General features: G+C 34.4%; 2 protein-coding genes, 1 long non-coding RNA gene and 1 pseudogene across 3 annotated transcripts; 2 read left to right on the forward strand and 2 right to left on the reverse strand.

Moving 5' to 3' along the window:
- Positions 1-81: 81 nt before the first annotated feature.
- On the forward strand, positions 82-838 carry LOC146904903 (putative glutaredoxin-C14). The gene has a single exon (XM_085724799.1). It carries the CDS (start codon positions 207-209, stop codon positions 603-605), a length of 399 nt encoding a protein of 132 aa, XP_085580925.1. The 5' UTR covers positions 82-206; the 3' UTR covers positions 606-838.
- Positions 839-2,696: 1,858 nt separating this feature from the next.
- LOC146904904 (F-box/kelch-repeat protein At3g06240-like) lies at positions 2,697-5,112 on the reverse strand. Its single transcript, XM_085725641.1, has 2 exons — positions 3,760-5,112; positions 2,697-2,872 (listed from the first exon to the last, which is right to left on the reverse strand). Exon 1 carries the CDS (start codon positions 5,019-5,021, stop codon positions 3,762-3,764), a length of 1,260 nt encoding a protein of 419 aa, XP_085581767.1. The 5' UTR covers positions 5,022-5,112; the 3' UTR covers positions 2,697-2,872; positions 3,760-3,761.
- Positions 5,113-9,527: 4,415 nt separating this feature from the next.
- LOC146904905 (uncharacterized) lies at positions 9,528-11,355 on the forward strand (annotated as a pseudogene).
- Positions 11,356-14,290: 2,935 nt separating this feature from the next.
- On the reverse strand, positions 14,291-17,338 carry LOC146904906 (uncharacterized). The gene is made up of 2 exons (XR_015017553.1): positions 17,050-17,338; positions 14,291-14,588 (listed from the first exon to the last, which is right to left on the reverse strand). It is a non-coding gene; the product is annotated as an uncharacterized LOC146904906 (long non-coding RNA).
- Between the last annotated feature and the right edge of the window lie 2,506 nt (positions 17,339-19,844).

The raw sequence follows: 19,844 nt of genomic DNA on the forward strand, positions 1-19,844 counted from the left end.
CTCTCTCACACCCCCCTTCATCACCCTTATAAAACCCCCTTTCCCTTCCCACATTTTTCATCATCAAAATCACACAAACAACAAAGCCAAAAAAACAAGTTTTTTCACCTACCCTTTTGCTTCATTATTAAATTTCTCTTAAGTTTTTTTAATTTCGCATACTCTTTTGGCTTTTGCTTAATTTGTTCAAATCCACTACTACTACAATGTTCAATCAAGAGAAACTCATGCATTACCAGGTAGAACCATCATGGAGCTACTACATGAGAGTGAGAACAATGGAAGAAGATCAAATGGAGAGAATAATGAGGTTAGCTACACAAAGTGCTGTTGTGATATTCAGCATAAGTAGTTGCTGTATGTGCCATGCAATGAAGAGTTTGTTCTGTGGAATGGGAGTGAATGCAATGGTTCATGAAGTTGATGAAGATCCTAAAGGGAAAGAAATGAAGAGAGCATTGATGAGGTTACTTGGAAATTCAACATCACTTCCAGTTGTTTTCATTGGTGGGAAATTAGTTGGTTCTATGGATAGAGTTTTGGCTTTTCATATTAATGGTTCTCTTGTTCCTCTTCTCAAAGATGCTGGTGCTTTATGGCTTTGATTAGATTAGTGATTAGTGATCATAAGCACTGACTTATAGGATTGGTTTAGTGATCATAAACAGACTTGCAGTAAATGTAGCAAATCACTGACTGATAACTGTAGTCTGATAATTGTGGCTTGCAACTCTTGACTAAATGAATTTTAAGTAGAAGAAAGTAGCTATTAGTTGAAATTAGTTTGGCATAAAATTAGTTTATATGAGATATGAGAATCATTGACCAATTGTGGCTACTTGTTTATGGCATACACTCATTGCAATTATCATTTCTATCTACCATTATTATACCTACATATCAATGTGTACCAATCATGTTTCATTTTTATCAAGCTAAGCTTGTTACCAATCATGTCTCATTTTTGTCAAGCAAGCTTATAAGCTAGTACAATAAGCTATAAGCTAGCTTATTAGTGTTACCAAACATAGCCTAATGTTTACTCAATATTTTCGGATGCATTAGTAACTTGACCCTATATCAGAACTGGATTCATCAGAGTTTCTCATAAAATTTTCAGAATGTTGTTGTCTTGCATTCCTATTGTCGCTTTAAATCACACCACTAAAGTAATACTTTTCTGAAAGTATCAACACACATTATTGTAATGTAATGCTGACACTGCTATTATAATGTAAGGCCACAATCTTATAAGGATCAGTAGAATTATCATAACAAAACACAAAAATCCAAGAACACCATGGATAACATGTAATCAAGCAAATATCCTAATTTATCAGATATTTTCTATGTGGCGGGTTTCCAGAAACGGAGCCACAAAACCATATAGCGATTCTCGGCGAGAGAATAACCAAACAAGCAGACCAATCCATTGCAGGAACCAACATTTTTACGACACTCCAGGTCATTCAATTGATAATAAGGATCCTTTGGAAAGGTAATATAACAGTTATCCAATAAACGACTAGCGGGAAAGGGTATGAAACTGTAATCATCATTATGTTTGGGTGTCTCGTAAGAGACTAGCGAGAATTGTGGGTTTCGTGTAGATCGATCAAGGTGCAATTTGACGAATTTAGGATCGGAGGTAAGAGTGTTCTAAGACTTACTCACTCACTAGAAATGCATCAGAGATATGACTTGAAGCCAGGATAAGATTTCGGTGATAAGCTCGTCGGGGAGGATTACTGACGGTAGCATATTGGATCAAGAGCGGAGATGCCACAAATTCCGTGGTAATGTATTCATCAGAGCGGTAATAAAAAGAAGAGGTGGAGTTAAAAATTGACGATACTCTTAAACAAGAGCCGAACACGAGTTTGAGAGTGAGAGTTGGGCTTATTCACTTGAGTAAATGAAGATGCTGAAAACAACCAAATACAAAATTCCACTAATCCAATTGATAGTTGACATCATGCGGATATTGCCCTGGTGGCCGGGTTCCTAAAATTTACCCACATAGAGTAATTTTTTAGGGTGACAGATTAACCGACCAAGTAGACCAATCCATTGCAGGAACCAACTACAACACGACAATCCATGTCATGTAATCGATAGTGAGGATCCATAGGAAGGGCGAGTTTATGGTTTTGTAGTAAATGACTAACGGGGAAGGGTACAAAACTGTAATCACAACGTTGTGTGGGTGCCTTGTTAGATATATACTAGTTGGAAGTGTGGGTTTCATGCGGATCAACTCAGATGCATTTTGACAAATTTATGATCTGATTACTTACACACTTCAGCTGTTCAAAGATTTGACCAGAAGCCATGATAAGATTTTGGTGATAAGCTTGTTTGGGGATTACTGAAGGCGAAAAACTAGATTGACAGTGTCAACGCCGTGGCTTCCGTTGCTGGGTATTCATCATAACGGCGCTAATAGGAACAAATCCTAACGTGTTGTTGGAATTGAATATTAATGTTATCCAGAAATTCCTGTTCAAAAAAATGTTATTCAGAAACTTAAATATTATCCTATTTGAGCAGTGTAATATTAATTTTGTGCAACAAACGGAAAGAAATTTGTGAAAAGAATCCACATTTGGTACGATTTACAATTTGTCAATTTTTAACAATAAATTACACTTATCAAAGTATCATACATTAATGTTGCATATATATAAATATAAAGATTAAGTTTAACATCAACAGACTCATAAAGAGCAATGGAGTTTTAGCTCGGGTGAAAATAGGCTCTATAAAATTAGTACAATAAACAAACAAGTTCCAATAAGCTGCAATAAGTTCCAATAAGTTCCACCATGTTCCATCATTCATGCTTGATGTGTTTGAAGTTCAGGTTGTAGATCTACAATTCAAAATGAACCAATTATTCTCAAGATTATGTGAAGTTACTAATCCAGTTCTCAAGGTTGAAAGACGAAAAAAGTAGGACAGAAACACAGTAAATCATGTGAAGTGTTCCATTATTCTCAAGATTATAGCCTGCCAACAAGATGCAAAATGGTTAAACCAACATTTTCAGATGCATTAGTAACTTGACCCTAAATCAGAACTGGATGCATCAGACTGCGATCAAATTTACAGAATGTTGTTGTGTTGTGCATCGCTATTGTCGCTACTAAAGCAAAACTTTTCGAGATAAGTGTCAATACATCCTAAACAAACCGATTCTAACTCAGAAGATCATACCAGATGCACAAATTATTTCATAGCAATTTAAGAAAGAAAAGAAATAAAATTGCAGCATTTCTGAAAACCGCGAGAAAAAAAAGCAAAGAAATCTATGGTTCCTTCAATATCTAGACAAACTCCAGGACTGCCACAATTAAGATACATTGTACCAATAATAACAAATAAATAAGATACTAATAAACAATTAAAATCTATGGTTATTTTAATAATTTCATCTAGATAGAGAAACAAATCCTTAAGAAAGATAAGGAATATAACAGCAACATGCAAACCAATGAAAAAAACATAAATGTACCAAAAATGGAATAGTGCAGTAAAATTCAATAAAAAAAAAAACATAAATGTTCAATTGAGATATGAAAAGATCAATTGTGATATATATAGATAACTGAGTGAGTTCTAAACATGTAATCGGATCCTTCGGTTGATTCACCATATCTACGACAAAGTTTTAAAGTAAAGGAAATAATCACACAATCGAAACCTAGTCAAAACCAAGTACATAAATTGAAATAAATATTATGTTGGAGAAGAACTCACTTTCAACCGGTTGAAACCAGACTTTCGACATAATCCTTGATAGAGAACCAACATATCTTTTTGTTGACTCTAGATTTCAGTACTCTATTAGTTCTCAAGTTATAGAGAATTGCTTGGTTATCTAGGCAGCATCCGAATACTATTGTATCACCATCTTCGGAAAGATGCAATGGCTTTAATTTCAACCACGAGTAAACAACACTTGAATTTAAATTCATTCGAAGATTGTGATAGCTAAATGTCAAGAATTGAGTCCATGACCGGTCATCTCCAAATTCTGTCATCTTCCATATAAGAAAATCTGTTCCGTTGTGATCTTGAGAAAAGCAGAAGGAGTTCATCAACACACAAACACTTGATAAACGTGTCGACTTCTCAGCACCAGGAGGGAGCATCAACTTTGTGTACGTCTCAGTCCCTAGGTGTAGTGAAATAATCACAAATTCATAAATAATAGTAGTATCATTGGGTATCAACCAGTCAACAGTGTATGTTTCAGTCCCTGGAATCCGACTGCGTGCCAACCAGTTAACCGTGCAGTTGAATTGTACACCTTCATACGTTCTCCAATAACTATAGAGAAGCTGAAGAGGCACAAGAGATAAAGTTTGTATAGTTCTCCAAACATTATCACCCAAAGTAAAAATGCTCACCTCAACCATGGGGTTGTCGACATTGCGATTATAATGCAAGGCCACAACCTTATAAGCGTCGGTTGAATTATCATAACAAAACACGAACCTCCAAGAATTCGATCCAAAATTGAAATCATCGAAACTACCTAACCTATCAGATATTTTCCGGGTGGCGGGGTTCCAGAAACGGAGCCAGATAGAGTAAGAATTGAAGGCGCCGTAAGAATAACCCAACAAACAGACCAATCCATTGCATGAACCAATAACTTCACGACAATCTTTGTCATGCAATAGATAATAAGGATCCTTAGGAAAGGTGATATGACGGTTATCTAATAAACGACCAGCAGGAAATGGTACGAAACGGTACTCATCATCAAATGTGGGTGTCTTGTAAGAGACTAACGAGAAGTGTGGGTTTCGTGCAGATCTATTAAGGTGCATTTTGATGAATTTAGGATCAGAGATAATAGTGTTCCAAGACTTGCTCACACATTTGATCTGCATCAAAGATCTTACAGGAAGCCATGATAAGATTTCCGGGATAACCTCGTCGGGTAGGGTTACTGACGGCGGCAGATTGGATTGAGAGCGAAGACGCCGCGAGTTCGGTGGTTGTGTATTCATCAGAGCGAGCAATGTTGATAGGAACGGAGCGTATGTCGGTGCAGTTGAAAGTTGACGAAGCTATCTCTCTTACAAAAGAGCCAAAGACGTGAGTTTGAGTAAATGAAGTTAGTATTGGTAATTGGTATACTAGTCATTTTTTTTTTGTCTAGTAGTCCGCTGGGTGGAGCTCACACAATTAAATGTGGAGAGGTGGAGTGTCCGGGGTTCGAACCCCAGGCCCTACATAATTATGCAATTTTCCTACCAACTGAGTTAAACTTAAGGGGACTACTAATCATTTTCTATATGCAATTTTCCTACCAACTGAGTTAAACTCACGGGGACTACTAATCATTTTCTATCACATTATACTTACTACTTTGTCACTTGTCATTTTTTATATGTTTGACTGCTATACTAGAAAAAATTACCATATGCAGTAAAAAAAGTACTACACAATATCAAAATAAAGTTATGAGATTTTTTTTTTTAAAAAAAAAAACTTAATAAATACTAATGGAAAGACGTGCAATATTAATGAAAATTATTCATACATTAATTTATCTACAATTATTTTTTAAATATTTATCTACAAATTATTGCCAAAGCATATAACAAAATTATTTATCAACTCGATGTATTTTAGTTTGTCTGTATATAAAATAAAAATAAAATAGCGATCATTTTCTCATTGATTATATTTATAGTGACATTTTTTTTAAAGTAATTTATAGTGATATATACTTGACCTAATTTGTTACATTTTGTTTTAAGGATAAAGGAAAAAACTGGATATATATTCATATCGTGTTTGTAACATGATATATTTTGTGTGGTAGCAAAAAATTTGTGTTTGTTACATTTTTTAATATTTGAATTCACACTTATCCATTATCTTTTTTAAATGATAAGGAAAAAAATCAGACATATGCAATTTGTTACATTTTGTTTTAATATTTGAATTTACTCTAATTTGTACCAAAAAAAAAAAAGAATTTACTCTAATCTATTTGTTATATGTGCTATTTGTATTGAAAGTCGAGGGTAATTATGGAAGAAGAAAAACCAGCCCAAAAAAGTCGAGAGGGGCTACTTTCTTTATATATAGTATAGATGACAATTGTTGTCAAAATCGCAACTTAAGTATCAAAATCCTTGAATTTGCTACTCTACTTATAGCTTTAATGACTCAAATCCATAGCAGAATCCCAAAACAGACAAAATCCTAGCAAAATCACAAAAAATCGTGAAATTCGTTCAAAATCGCATGATTTTAAAGGATTTTTGAAAGATTTTGCCCATTTTTTGATACATGTCAATTTCTTATCTGATTTGTGAAATGACCCGATTTGTACCAATGACCCGATTTTGTAAATACCAAAAAGACTAAGTTTTTTCATTCTTTCACTTCACACCACACTTCCTCATCAAGGTTCATCTATTGATGATGGAGGAAATGATGAGATTGATGAAAATGAACATGTTGATATGATCGGAATAGCCACTTCCTCATCACGGTTTAAGTATTTTTTTAGGCATCTAGTCTTTGCCTGAAAACTTAATAGCCACTTACTCACTTATGATCAAGTATTTTGCCAGGCATCTAGGATTTGCCTTTAGGGATTTTGTCTAGCTTTTTTTGCATTATTATGGTTACTAAAGAATATTTATCATTTAGGCTTTGAGTCATTTATGTATGTGTATTTTATAGACTTTGAACTTTGAGTCATTTAGGACTATATGCAATTTATACATATATTTAACATTATTTTTGTTTTGGTAGAATCCTCAATTTTGATTACGATTTTGCTATCCTATATCAATTCTACAAAAGTCCTTGAATAAAATCCTTCGATTTTGTTTTGCGATTTTACAATGTGCGATTTTGTTATTCTTTTTCGACTTGAAGCAAAATTCCGATATTTACAACCTTGAATATGACAACTTATTCCTAAATATATAAGAAAATTTCCAATTTTTTTTGTGGCCATATTTATAAGAAAATGTCACAACTTTTAAGGTGTAGTTATTGTTTAAAAGATTTTTATACCCCTTATTTAATGTCTGCCTTTTTAATATTAGTGGATGTATTTAATGCTTCATAATTTTTTATGAGGGTATATTTGTAAAAATATACAAAAGGTTACACTAATTAATGATTGCATTGTTTTTAATGTTTTTTTGTTTTTCTTCTTCTAATAAGGAACGGAGGGAGCAATTTCTATATTTTTATATTCATTAGTTGAGAGAACAACACATAATTGGATTCAGATGTAAAATGGTTTCGTACGGTCATCTATACTAATTAGTTTTTGTTTTTTAAAATAAATATTGGGTTTTAAGTCAACCTCTATTTTAAAAATAATTTAAACTAATCTACTTACTATCTATTAAAATAAATGTATCATGTTTTTACATTTTTGCCCCTAGGACGGGCAATTTGGTAATTCCATAATTCATGGATTTTGATTGTTGCCACCTCATCATGCCATGAATTTCCATTTTTACCCCTCATCAATTTTTTTAATTATTTTCTAATTTTTATATTTTAATAACTTTTAACTATTATCCAATTTTTATATTTTTCAATTTTTTTTCTCCCAAATTCAGTTGCTTCTACATTGCCGTTGTGGGAGATTAAGGTATCGTTTGACCCGATTTTTTTCCAACTTCTCTACATTTTTAAGGAGAAGTTAAGCCAAACACAGTATCAATTAAGTACTTACTAAAAGAAATTACTTTTTTTGAATGCATAAAATTGAATGGAATGAGCTTTGGCCAAAAGTTGTTGAATGTTACTTTAAAAAACTACTTGTCGACAATTTATTTCACAAGCACCTCTTTTCAACTCACGCTGGGAACCTTTTCTTTTATTTTTTTAATATTATATTTCAATATGTTTTTTCTTCCATTTAACTTTATTTTATTTTATTTTATTTTATTAAACCGTTCCATTTAATTTTTTAAGGAAGTTCGATTTAATTTTATTATCTTTTTTCAAAGGAATTTTATTATCTTTTTTCAAAGGAATACCATATAATTTTATTTTATTTTTTCAACCTCGCAAATATATATATACAAACACACACAATAACGTTTAGAGTAATATTTTATGTGTGTCTGTTTTTTTAATACGCTAATGCGTATAATTTTTTTTGGCATTGCACCTTTATATTGTAACAAACTATGCATATCTTTTTCTTATTCAAAAAAACTAAACATATCTGTTTTCATGACACCAACAATGTAACAAATATAATATCATATAATATAAATTCTTATCTTTTTCAAAGACACCAAAAATATGATATTCTTATAACGAAATTTGTTATAGAGTATAATTGAAATATAAAAAACCAACTATTTTGATATTATTTATGTTATTATTTCAGACTCCTCAAATTGTTTCTCCTATTCAAATATTTAACAAGTCATTTATATGATGATACAAATTTGTATTCATGTTACACATAATAACGTTATTGATTAAATATAGTATTTGTAAAAAAACAATATCTTTTATTTTTTTAACATTTTTAGCCTTCAAAAAATATTTTAAACATTTTATCTATTTATTATGTTAACTCAGTTGATAGGAACAATGCATAAATACATGCCAAGTCCGGGGTTCGAACCCCGGACACAATAAAAAAATTAAAAAAAATCACAGTTTGTACAATATTTTGCCAAACAACATTTAACTTAAAATTAGCTTCTTTCTTAAAGGCCTTTATTTTAACTTTGTTTTGAAGTAACTTTCAAGTCATAAAAAACCTTGGCCAAACGGTATCTAAGTTCAGCTAGAAACACTGTTTCACTTTCTTCTTCATAAGAGGTCATTTTCTTCCTTTTTTCATAGTTCTGAGACCATGCATGACTTGAGTTGACTGATTTTTATGGCTTGAGGGGTTCATTTTTCGACACTGTTTCAGTTTTCCTATTCAAAGTTCTGCATTCAACCTAAAATATTAGAGCTTACTTATAAAAAAATTAATTATAGAGAATATTTTGTCTTGGCTTGGCTGTTTAGGATAGAGAATATTAAGTTCATGTGATTCGAAATGTTAATATGTTTGTTTATGATTATATGATGCGATATCATAACTTATTCCACCTTTGTTTTGTTTTGATAAGTAATTTGATATTTTGTGTTTGCAGGAAGAGCAAACAAAAGAGCAGGTGATGATGGGTAAGTTGAACTTCTTCTGTACATTCTCTATTTTGGATTTCTTTCAATCTTCTTTAAATTAATATATTGTTTTTGGCATGTGCATCAGCTTTGTTCTTTGTGTGCATTGAATTTCATCATGGTCTTAGCTTAGCTTTCTAATATTTTTGTATTTGGTAAGTTTCAAGTTTCTATTATCAAGCATCATTTGTTGCATTTTTATTTGTCAAATATCTTCATTTGTTAATCCTAGCATGATGTATGTTAAGATTTTTTAAGCTACAATGTTGCCGTTTTAGAGACTTAAAGCAATAAATATGATGTGTACCACTAAATTCATTAGATTGAAACAATATATGGATTGTGGTGAAGAATGTGAGTTTGAAAAAATTGGATTGAAACTATATATGGATTGTGGTGGAGAATGTGAGTTTGATAAATATGTGCATCATATTGAATTGACCTGTATAATCTTGCTATGGAACTTTCATAGCTTAAATCTCAGGAAGACATTGGTGTGAAAAATTCATAGGTGTAAGCTTACTTATATGATGGCTACCGAGAAGACATTGGTATCGCTGAGGCTTTCAATAATGCAAATCTCGGAATCGCCAAAAAGCCTGTATCTGACTTCAGGTAAATAAATAGGCTATATACCATATAATCATTATATTGTCATGTCAATGGATATTAATTTCAGTTTCTATGATCGTTCATCTCCAGTTTACACTCAACCGCGATATTTGCCTCCGTTGAAGATGCTTGATGCTGATATCACTGATAGTGTTATCGGGGAAGGATGTACGATTAAGGTAAATTATTTCCGAATCTGATAGAAGAATGTGAGATTTATACTTTTCTTGACAAAGATGTCAAATATGATTAAATGGATTTAATTGTGAGAAACTTTAATTTTTTTTCTGTTTCCTAGAATCGCAAAATCTTCCATTTAGTGGTCAGGATGCGGTCTTGCGTTACGTTCAGAAAAATGCAAAAATTCAGTAAATTACATTCAGGAGCTAAAAGAGAGGAAATACATGAAAAACTTGATGAATGGTTTATGATACTTGATTCCTGTGGATTTCGTAAAGTCCCTTTAAGCGCATTTATAAAGAATGCAAATTTTTGTTGGATATTTCTTCAGCTGGTACCTCATCTAACTTTTTCTTACCACTTTAGGTTTAGGATCCATATGAGCCTTAATCTATCATACTGCATTGGTTTCTTGGACCATGTCAGTACTTGCCAAGGCAATCCTTAGTCCTTTTTGGTCTATCAAAGTTAGAACTTATTAAACCACCTTTCACATACATGTACTGTTAGCTAGGTCATTTATGGTCATGCTTGTGGTTGTGCTAACATATATCATGCTTACATATCAAACCATTATATTTACATATCTAAAGTTTGGTATTTGGTGCAGAAAATTCAGGTTTACACGTCTTTGACTTCTTTGCCAATTCAATCCTTAGAGAGGTTCTCTTTGCTATTTAGAAGGGAAAACCCGATGCATTTTCTCCTGGAAGACCAGAGTTCTTGAAAAATTACAAATCAAGCTTGGAGTTCTTGACTTATCTAGAAGGTAGTAGTCATATCTCCATTTAGCTAATCTCACTTTTCACCTTGAGAAACAGAAATAAAGAAGAAAATGTGGCCTTAATGTGTCAAACAAATTTGTTAATTTAACAGTGTATTTGCTAGATTTATCGATACATGTCTAAGAGTATATATTCACTAATATATGTCATTTAATTCCATGCAAGGCTGCTGTATGTCCAGATCTGTTGTTGCTAAATTTCGATCTGAAGCAATCTATACTGAGTTCATGAAGAAATGGAATTGGAAACTTAGAGAGTATTTTGCTTTGAGGTGATTCTTATCTTTAATATGGTCATAACTTTATAAGAATACCTGAATTATTAGTGATATGGATCTCATATCTTCAATTGCCTCAGGTTTCAGGAAATAGCAGGGTCTTTAGATTCTATGTTGACAACATCCAGTCCTGTCCCCGTTCAAAATTTAGATCATGGCGAAGTAAATTATCAGGACTTAAGGCTAAAATCAAGTTTAACCCTGTTGGAGAGTTTGAGATTGTGCTGGAGAGAAGAAAATGGTTGTGTAGTAACTTGCTGGCAGGACAGGTCTTTGTTTTCAACAACAGCTTGGAGAGCTAGGAAGTAATTAAGACTAATTTTCAAGCAAGAAGAAGAATGCTATATTAGAAAGAAGAAAAATATGATATGAAGTGAAGAAATGATGGGTAGAGTTTTGAGGGTTTTAATTTTTCTTTTTGTTTTTCTTTGTTTGAAGAAAGAATTTACGAATATGGTAATGAGTATTCATTTCATCATTGTCAATTTAGAGATACTTTTATTTTCCTACTTGACTGCTACTCATTTTGTTCTTCATGAACTCCTATACTCTAGCATGTATAGTACTTGAATATATAATACTTTGGACCTACCCTTAACTATAATCCAAAACTATCTTAACTTGGAAATGTTGTTTCTTTGGTTCATTTTGTGTCATGCGAATGTAATTGTAATTTGCACATCATTGGTTCCTTCATCGGTTCAAATTAGTTTAATCTTAATTATTACGTTGTTTTCCCGATCTCATGAACAAAATATATGCTCTTTTCATGAATCAAGACCTGGTAAAGCTTTGATAAATATTTTGATAAATATTTCTAATGTTTGTGCAATATTCCTTAATTTGCTCATTTTTCCTTTGAAACAATTTTTTTACAAAATACGTTCTTCAACCCGTGCGAAGCACGGGTTTGTAACTAGTTAAATAGGATAAAATAAGGTGACCAAATTGACTTATCCCGCCATTCTAACTGGCCAAACAATCATAACTAGAGTATCCTTTCAAAACAATTAAAATCTAAACTAGAGTATATGAATTAAATTAAATTATTTATTTTTTGTGAAACTAATTTTTTTTTTTTTGCTGAATCAAGAGGAGGACATGCATCACGGGGAAATATAGACATGCCATCTAGGTTAACAAAACTATAAGAACGGCACAGATAAAATCAAGCAAACATCCTAATTTATCAGATATTTTCTTGGTGGCGGGTTTGCAGAAACCGAGCTACAAAACCGTATAGTGATTCTCTGTGAGAGAATAACGGAACATGCAGACCAATCCATTGCGGGAACCAACATTTTTACGACACTTCATGTCATTCAATTGATAATAAGCATATTTAGGAAAGGTAATATAACTGTTATCCAATAAACGACAAGCGGGAAAGGGCACGGAACTGTAATCATCATTATGTTTGGGTGTCTCGTAAGAGACTAGCGAGAATTGAGGGTTTCGTGTATATTGATCAAGATGCAATTTGACGAATTTAGGATCAGAGATTAGAGTGTTCTAAAACTTACTCACTCACAAGAAATACATCAGAGATATGACTTGAAGCCAGGATAAGATTCGGTGATGAGCTTGTTGGGGAGAATTACTTACGGCAGCATATTCGATTGAGAGCGGAGACGCCACAATTTTGTGGTAATGTATTCATCAGAGCGGTAATAAAAAGAACAGGTGGAGTTAAAAATTAACGATGCTCTTAAAAAAGAGCCAAACACTTGAGTTTGGGAGTGAGAGTTAGGCTTATTCACTTGAGTAAATGAAGATGCTGAGAACAACCAAATACAAAGTTCCACTAATCCGATTGATAGTTGACATCATGCGGATATTGCCCTGGTGGCCGGGTTCCTGAAATGTACCCACATAGAGTAATTTTTTAGAGCGACAGATTAACCAACCAAGTAAACAAATCCATTGCAGGAACCATCCACAACGCGACAATCCATGTCATCTAATCGATAGTAAGTTTCGATAGGAAAGGCGAGTTAATCGTTTTGTAGTAAATGACTGACGGGGAAGGGTACATAATTGTAATCACAACGTTGTGTGGGTGCCTTGTTAGATATATACTAGATAGAACTGTGAATTTCATGCATATCAACTCAGATGCATTTTGACGAATTTATGATCTGATTACTTACGCACTTCATCTGTTCAAAGATTTGACCAGAAACTATGAAAAGACTTTGGTGATAAGCTTGTTCCGGGATTACTGCCGGCGAAAAACTGGATTGACAGTGTCGACATCGAGGCTTTCGTTGTTGGAATTGAATATTAATGTTATTCAGAAATTCTTGTTCAAAAAAATGTTACTCAGAAACTTTACAATTTTTTTTTTGAACAAGCAAAAATGGTATATATTAACACTAACAAGCAATCTCTTCAGCACAAGGTGTACCAAAGAGATCACAAAGAATTTACAAAGTCAACATCTGAATATAGATACAAATCAGCCAATGCCCAAACATACTAGTGGGCTCGACCACCACATATGAGTCCCAAATACAAAACGAACTTTCTAAGCTTGAAGCCACCATAAAGAATAAGATTAATCTTTTCTAATAACCGAAGCATAGTATTTTCTTTCTGCTTATATAACCTGGTGTTACACTCATTCCACACAATCTAAGCACACAGTAACCAAATAAACTGAAGAAAATACCACAACGATTTCAGACCACTGTGTAATAAATAAACTAATGAAAAAGATCTGTAATCACTTGAGAATCCGCACCATCAAAACCAATCCACGATCGCACTGGCTACCACAAAGTACCAAATGTGCTACATGAGAGGAACAAATGTTGAACATCCTCCTCGTGACCGCATTAATTTAGCCACACAAAATCGATCTGCTGTAGTAATGATACCACACTTCGCCTTAGTTGGTAATCAATCACGAAGCAACCGCGATGCAAAAATGGAGACCTTCAACGGAACCTATTTGTGCCAAATGAAATCTGAGACTGAACACACAGACTGGTGCTCCTGAGTAGTGAGCATATCATAGACACCACAAACTGAGTACCCCCCTGAAGGATCTGGGAGCCACTGCCAACCATCTACCATACGAGAAGGTAGACTACAAAGAAACATCAGATAATAATAACCTACACTCTGCTAACATCTCCTCCTCCCGCACCGACAACCTCCTCCTCCAAACTGTAACACCCTATTTCTATTAAGCGGTAAAACGCGCAAATACATCAAAAATATTCTAGAAATAGATGCTACGTCTCAAAATAAAACCAACTAATGTCATGCATATATATAATATTTCAACGGTCACAGCGGAATTCAAATCATAAACTTCAACATATACATGCCATGGTCAAATATATCCTCATATGAAAATATTCCAAGTCCGTCAAGTGGACAATAGCAACAACATAGCAACAGAATCTAAAACAACAAATAGACGCTAAGCCTAATCAGAGCCTAGATACTACGACACTGACACGACAACGGAGAAAGCTCCCGTCCTCCAAACATCCAACAAGCAAACTCACCAAGCGTGTAATCCTGCACAACGTCTACCCATCCATACAGACAGGTAGGCGGTCGAAACCACTGGGGGTAAGTATTACATTAATCATAATTCACGAAAAACATTTATCATGAACATTGGAAATGAAAGACATATTCAAGAATACAAAACAACAAATCATACATGTATTCACAGTCTTCATGATTTTCATGCCATTCAAACCATTCCATATCATCATTCCAAGTTTATATCAACAAGTGTATCATACACGTATCACATATACACAACCCTTCCTCTTAGAACACTAGCATCACATGATCATTATTATCCCCCATCACTTAAATTTCAAGCTATCACATTAATATCATAGCATAGCATGCATATTCAACCTCTAATCAAGTCATCAACAAAAGCTCATCATTTATCAACATCAATCAATGAAAACATTACTCACTTCATTACTCATCTAGCATGCTTATCTTAACAAGTACAATTCATCATATCGAAGTTATAAGCAAACCATCATCATTATCAAAGAACATCACCACCTCATATATGTATATATATACATATACAAATCTCACCTCATCATTATTATTAAATAACCATCATCAATTGATTCACCAAGTGTATAAGCACAAACAATTAAGGCATGCAATTAGAGCATAATACAATTATTCACAACCATCCACAAAATTCACCAATGTACATATACACCAATCCACATCATCACAACATTCACCAAATTTCACCAATACACAAATTCACCAAGTCATATATTCAATTATGACACAACTCATCAATTATTCAAATGCATGCAATGTTCTAGACTTTTCTCTAGATGCATGTGGTACCAAAACACCTCAAGGTCGTCACCTTCGATGCAACAAAAACATCGTATGTAAGAGTACACCTCCTCTTACTATGTAAAAGTACACCTCCTTTTACATTTCAACAACAACAACAACATGGTATGATGCATGGACATATAACAATGACTCGATAATGCACAACCCCAACATAACAACTATCAAAAACAATGTAAAAGTACACCTCCTTTTACATTTCAACAACTCAACAACATTGCATTATCAAGAATCATGCCCATACATTCAACAATCACATCTCACAAAAAATTCATCAACATTCATCAACATCGATTTACAATTCATTTCCATTTACATCACATAAATCAAGTAAAATGGAATAACAGAACAATTTATGATAAACATCATTCTCAACCTTCCACAATCATTCAAACACAATTATTTAATCATATGTGACCATTCACAAAAGATTCATAAGACTTTAGTTCATCAAGGTTCATTTCTACTAAGTTCGTCTCCAAAAGTCACCATTTAAAAATAATAGAAGTTATGAACCAAAACCAACTCTACAAGCTCAATTGCCTATGCCATGTATTCTCACAAGTCACTTATAGGTGCAGTAGAGGACACATAAGCATTTCATCGGCCAAAAACGACGAATTCAAGAAAAACTCAAAGTTCGTCTCACTTTTCCACTCTTTACAAAATTTTCCATTTTCAAAGCAAAACAAGTTAGATCCATCACCTTATAGATTAGATAGTATTAAACACCTTAATTGAACTCATAAAACCCAAGTTTGAAGTTTGGAAACAATCCATAAGGTTTGGGTCGACTTAGAAATAGTTATGCGGATTTTTCGTAAAATTTTCTCTAAGACCTCCTTGGAGTATTTTCCTCATGACTCAAAAACCAAAAATCATTTTCAAGTCAAACCAAAGCCATTGGAAAGCTAACAAAATTATCTACAACTTTCATGTTTAAACCAAAGACCAGATCAAAACAGAAACGACGGAAAAAGACGTAAGAACGCGAAACAGAAAAGCTGTTTCTGGGCAATTTCGCTATTAGCGTAGTTTGAGCTATTAGCGCAATAACTCCAGACAGTTTCGCTATTAGCGCAGTTCTAGCGAATTTCTTCAGTAGTCACGGGTTTTTACACCATTTTTGCCCAAAATCCCAATTTTCAAACCCCCAACTCCCAAATCAACTTCCAGAAAGTGTTTATGGGTCAAAACAGGTTCAATACACTTAAACAAACATGATTCAAGCGTTAAAAACAACAACATAGCTCATTTCGTCAAATTCACAAAATTCTTTCAAAACACCAACATAACCACCAATCTCCTCATGAATCCATAAACAACGTTTCCAGTTACACAATTTTGATTCTAACAGTTCAACAATCATCAACAACAACTAATGAACACAAATTAATGCACAATTCAACATCACAACCTCATTTTTCATCAAAATTGCTCAAGAACACAATATACCCACAAATGCACATTTCAACATGTTAATTCACATACTAACATGCAATTGTCATACAAATCATGCTCTCAATCATAACAACAACAATTATGCACGAATTCAGAGCAATTAGATTCAATTTATCAATTTCATAAAAATGGGTATAAATGAAAAATGATGAAATTATGATCAAAAACTAACCCCCTTACCTCTAACACCAAGAATCTTTAATTCAAGCCTCAATTTAGCTCCTAGATGATGAATCCCCTCCTCTAGCTCTAGCCCTTGATCTTGTTCTACTCTCAAGCTTCTATCTCTTCTCTTCCCAAATGAAATGAAATGTGAAATGTTGTGAAACCTAATTTTCACCAACAACTAGAGTTTATATATGTGCTCTATTCAATTGGGCTTATCTCTCAAACCTTAATGGGCCTAACCCATTTCTATTCTAACACCCAAAATGTCACTACTCACTTAATGGTAAATTACAACACTAACGGTCACTTACCGGTAAATAAAATGATTGCTACACTCTCTCTAGTAACTTGGAAAAATAATACTCTTACTAAGCACTAAAATAATTCTCATCCAAAATTACAAAATCACCCCTACTCTCAAAATGACCAAAATGCCTCTAAGTCCAAAATGACTAAAATACCCTTCTACACCGAATTCTACAATTCCCAACCAAAAATACACACAGATGCAAATAATCACATAATAGCACACACAACACACATAAATAAATAATAAAATAAATCTAGCGAAAATCGGGCTGTTACAACTCTCCCCCACTAAAAAGAATTTTCGCCCTCGAAAATTACCTGAAGAAAACAACTCTGGATACGCAACCCTCACTCTACTCTCCGATTCCCAAGTGGCACTCTCACCGGTTGGTCCAACCCAAATCACTTTAACCAAAACGACCTCCTTGCCACGCAAACGCTTCACTTCACGATCCTCAATCCTAACTGGCCAAGTCTCAACGGTCAAATTATCCCTTACTTCCAAATCATCCACTTGAATCACATGGAACGCTTCATACACATACTTCCTCAACTGAGACACATGAAACACATCATGAAGATTCGACAAAGATGGCGGTAACGCAATCCTATACGCTACAACCCCAACCTTCTCAACAATCTCAAAAGGTCCAACAAAACGAGGAGTCAACTTCCGACACTTCAAAGCACGTCCAACACCAGTTACAGGATTCACTCTCAAAAACACATGATCACCAACCTGAAACTCGATTTCCTTCCTCCTCTTATCATGATAACTCTTCTGCCTACTCTGAGACGCTCTCATCTTCTCTTGAATCATCTTAACCTTCTTGGTCGTCTCTTGCACACTTCCGGTCCTAACAAAGCACTTTCTCCTGACTCATACTAACACAAAGGAGTTCTACACCTCCGACCATACAAAGCTTCAAACGGTGCCATCCCGATACTAGAGTGAAAACTGTTGTTGTAAGTAAACTCAATCAACGGTAAACATTCAATCCAATTGACACCTTGCTCCAACACACATGCTCTCAACAAATCTTCCAAACTCTGAATAGTCCTCTCCGTCTGACCATCAGTCTGGGGATGATACGCAGAACTCAACCTCAACTTAGTTCCCAAAGCATCTTGCAAACTCTCCCAAAACTTAGAAGTAAACCTCGGATCCCGATCCGACACAATACTAGAAGGAACACCATGCAATCTAACAATCTGCTCAATGTAGATCTCAGCCAACTTAGCCACAGACATACCGGTCTTAATAGGAACAAAATGTGCCGACTTCGTCAACCGATCAACAATCACCCAAATAGAATCAAAACCCTTAGCAGTCTTTGGCAAAGCTCCAACAAAGTCCATTGATATACTATCCCACTTCCACTCTGGCACGAACAACGGTTGCATCAAACCTAACGGTCTTTGATGTTCAATCTTAGACTTCTGACAAACCAAACAAGCATACACAAACTCTGCGATCTCCTTCTTCATTCCAGGCCACCAAAACAACTTCTTCAAATCCTGATACATCTTAGTCGCTCCTGGATGAATACTCAAACTACTTCTATGACCTTCTTCCAAAATCTGTCTCTTAAGCTCAAGAACTCTCGGTACACAAACACGATCACGAAACATCAAAACACCGTTCTCACCCAATCTGAAGTCCCCACCTTTACCTTGATTAACCAACACCACACGATCTACAAGTTCCAAATCTTCCTTCTGACCGTCCTTAATCTCTTCCAAAATATTACTTGTCAACTTCAACATTCCCAACCTCACACCATCCGGTGTCAATTCACTAACCAAACTCAAATCTCGAAACTGCTCAATCAACTCTAACTCTTTCACCATCAAAGCAGACATATACAACGACTTCCTACTCAAAGCATCAGCAACAACATTGGCCTTTCCAGGATGATAACACAACTGGAAATCAAAATCCTTAAGATACTCCAACCATCTCCTCTGCCTCATATTCAACTCCTTCCGGTCAAACAAATACTTCAAACTCTTGTGATCACTGAACACCTCAAACTTAGAACCATACAGATAATGCCTCCAAATCTTCAACACATACACAACGGCCGCTAATTCCAAATCATGAGTCGGATAGTTCTTCTCATGCACTTTCAACTGCCTCGAAGCATAAGCCACAACCTGACGATTCTGCATAAGCACACCACCAAGACCCATCTTAGAAGCATCACAATACACCACAAACGATTCCTTCGGATTTGGCAAAATCAACACTGGAGCTGACGTCAACCTCTTCTTCAACTCTTGGAAACTCTTCTCACACTTAGCATCCCAAACATAAGCTTGTCCTTTCCGAGTCAACTGCGTCAATGGCAACGCCAACTTAGACATTCCTTCAATGAACCTCCGATAATGACCTGCCAATCCAAGAAAGCTTCTAACTTCAAAAACAGACTTAGGTGATTCCCATTGCCACACTGCATCAACCTTCGACGGATCCACCGCAATGCTACCTTTAGAAA

Source organism: Medicago sativa, chromosome 7 (assembly GCF_051527215.1).
Source record: "Medicago sativa cultivar Bolivia chromosome 7, Bolivia_mono, whole genome shotgun sequence".
Lineage (NCBI taxonomy): Eukaryota > Viridiplantae > Streptophyta > Magnoliopsida > Fabales > Fabaceae > Medicago > Medicago sativa.

What these genes read in the sequence shown, in the direction of transcription:
- LOC146904903 (XM_085724799.1), top strand. Translation starts at nt 207, where the DNA reads ATGTTCAATCAAGAGAAACTCATGCATTACCAGGTAGAACCATCATGG.
- LOC146904904 (XM_085725641.1), bottom strand. Translation starts at nt 5,021, where the DNA reads ATGAATACACAACCACCGAACTCGCGGCGTCTTCGCTCTCAATCCAAT.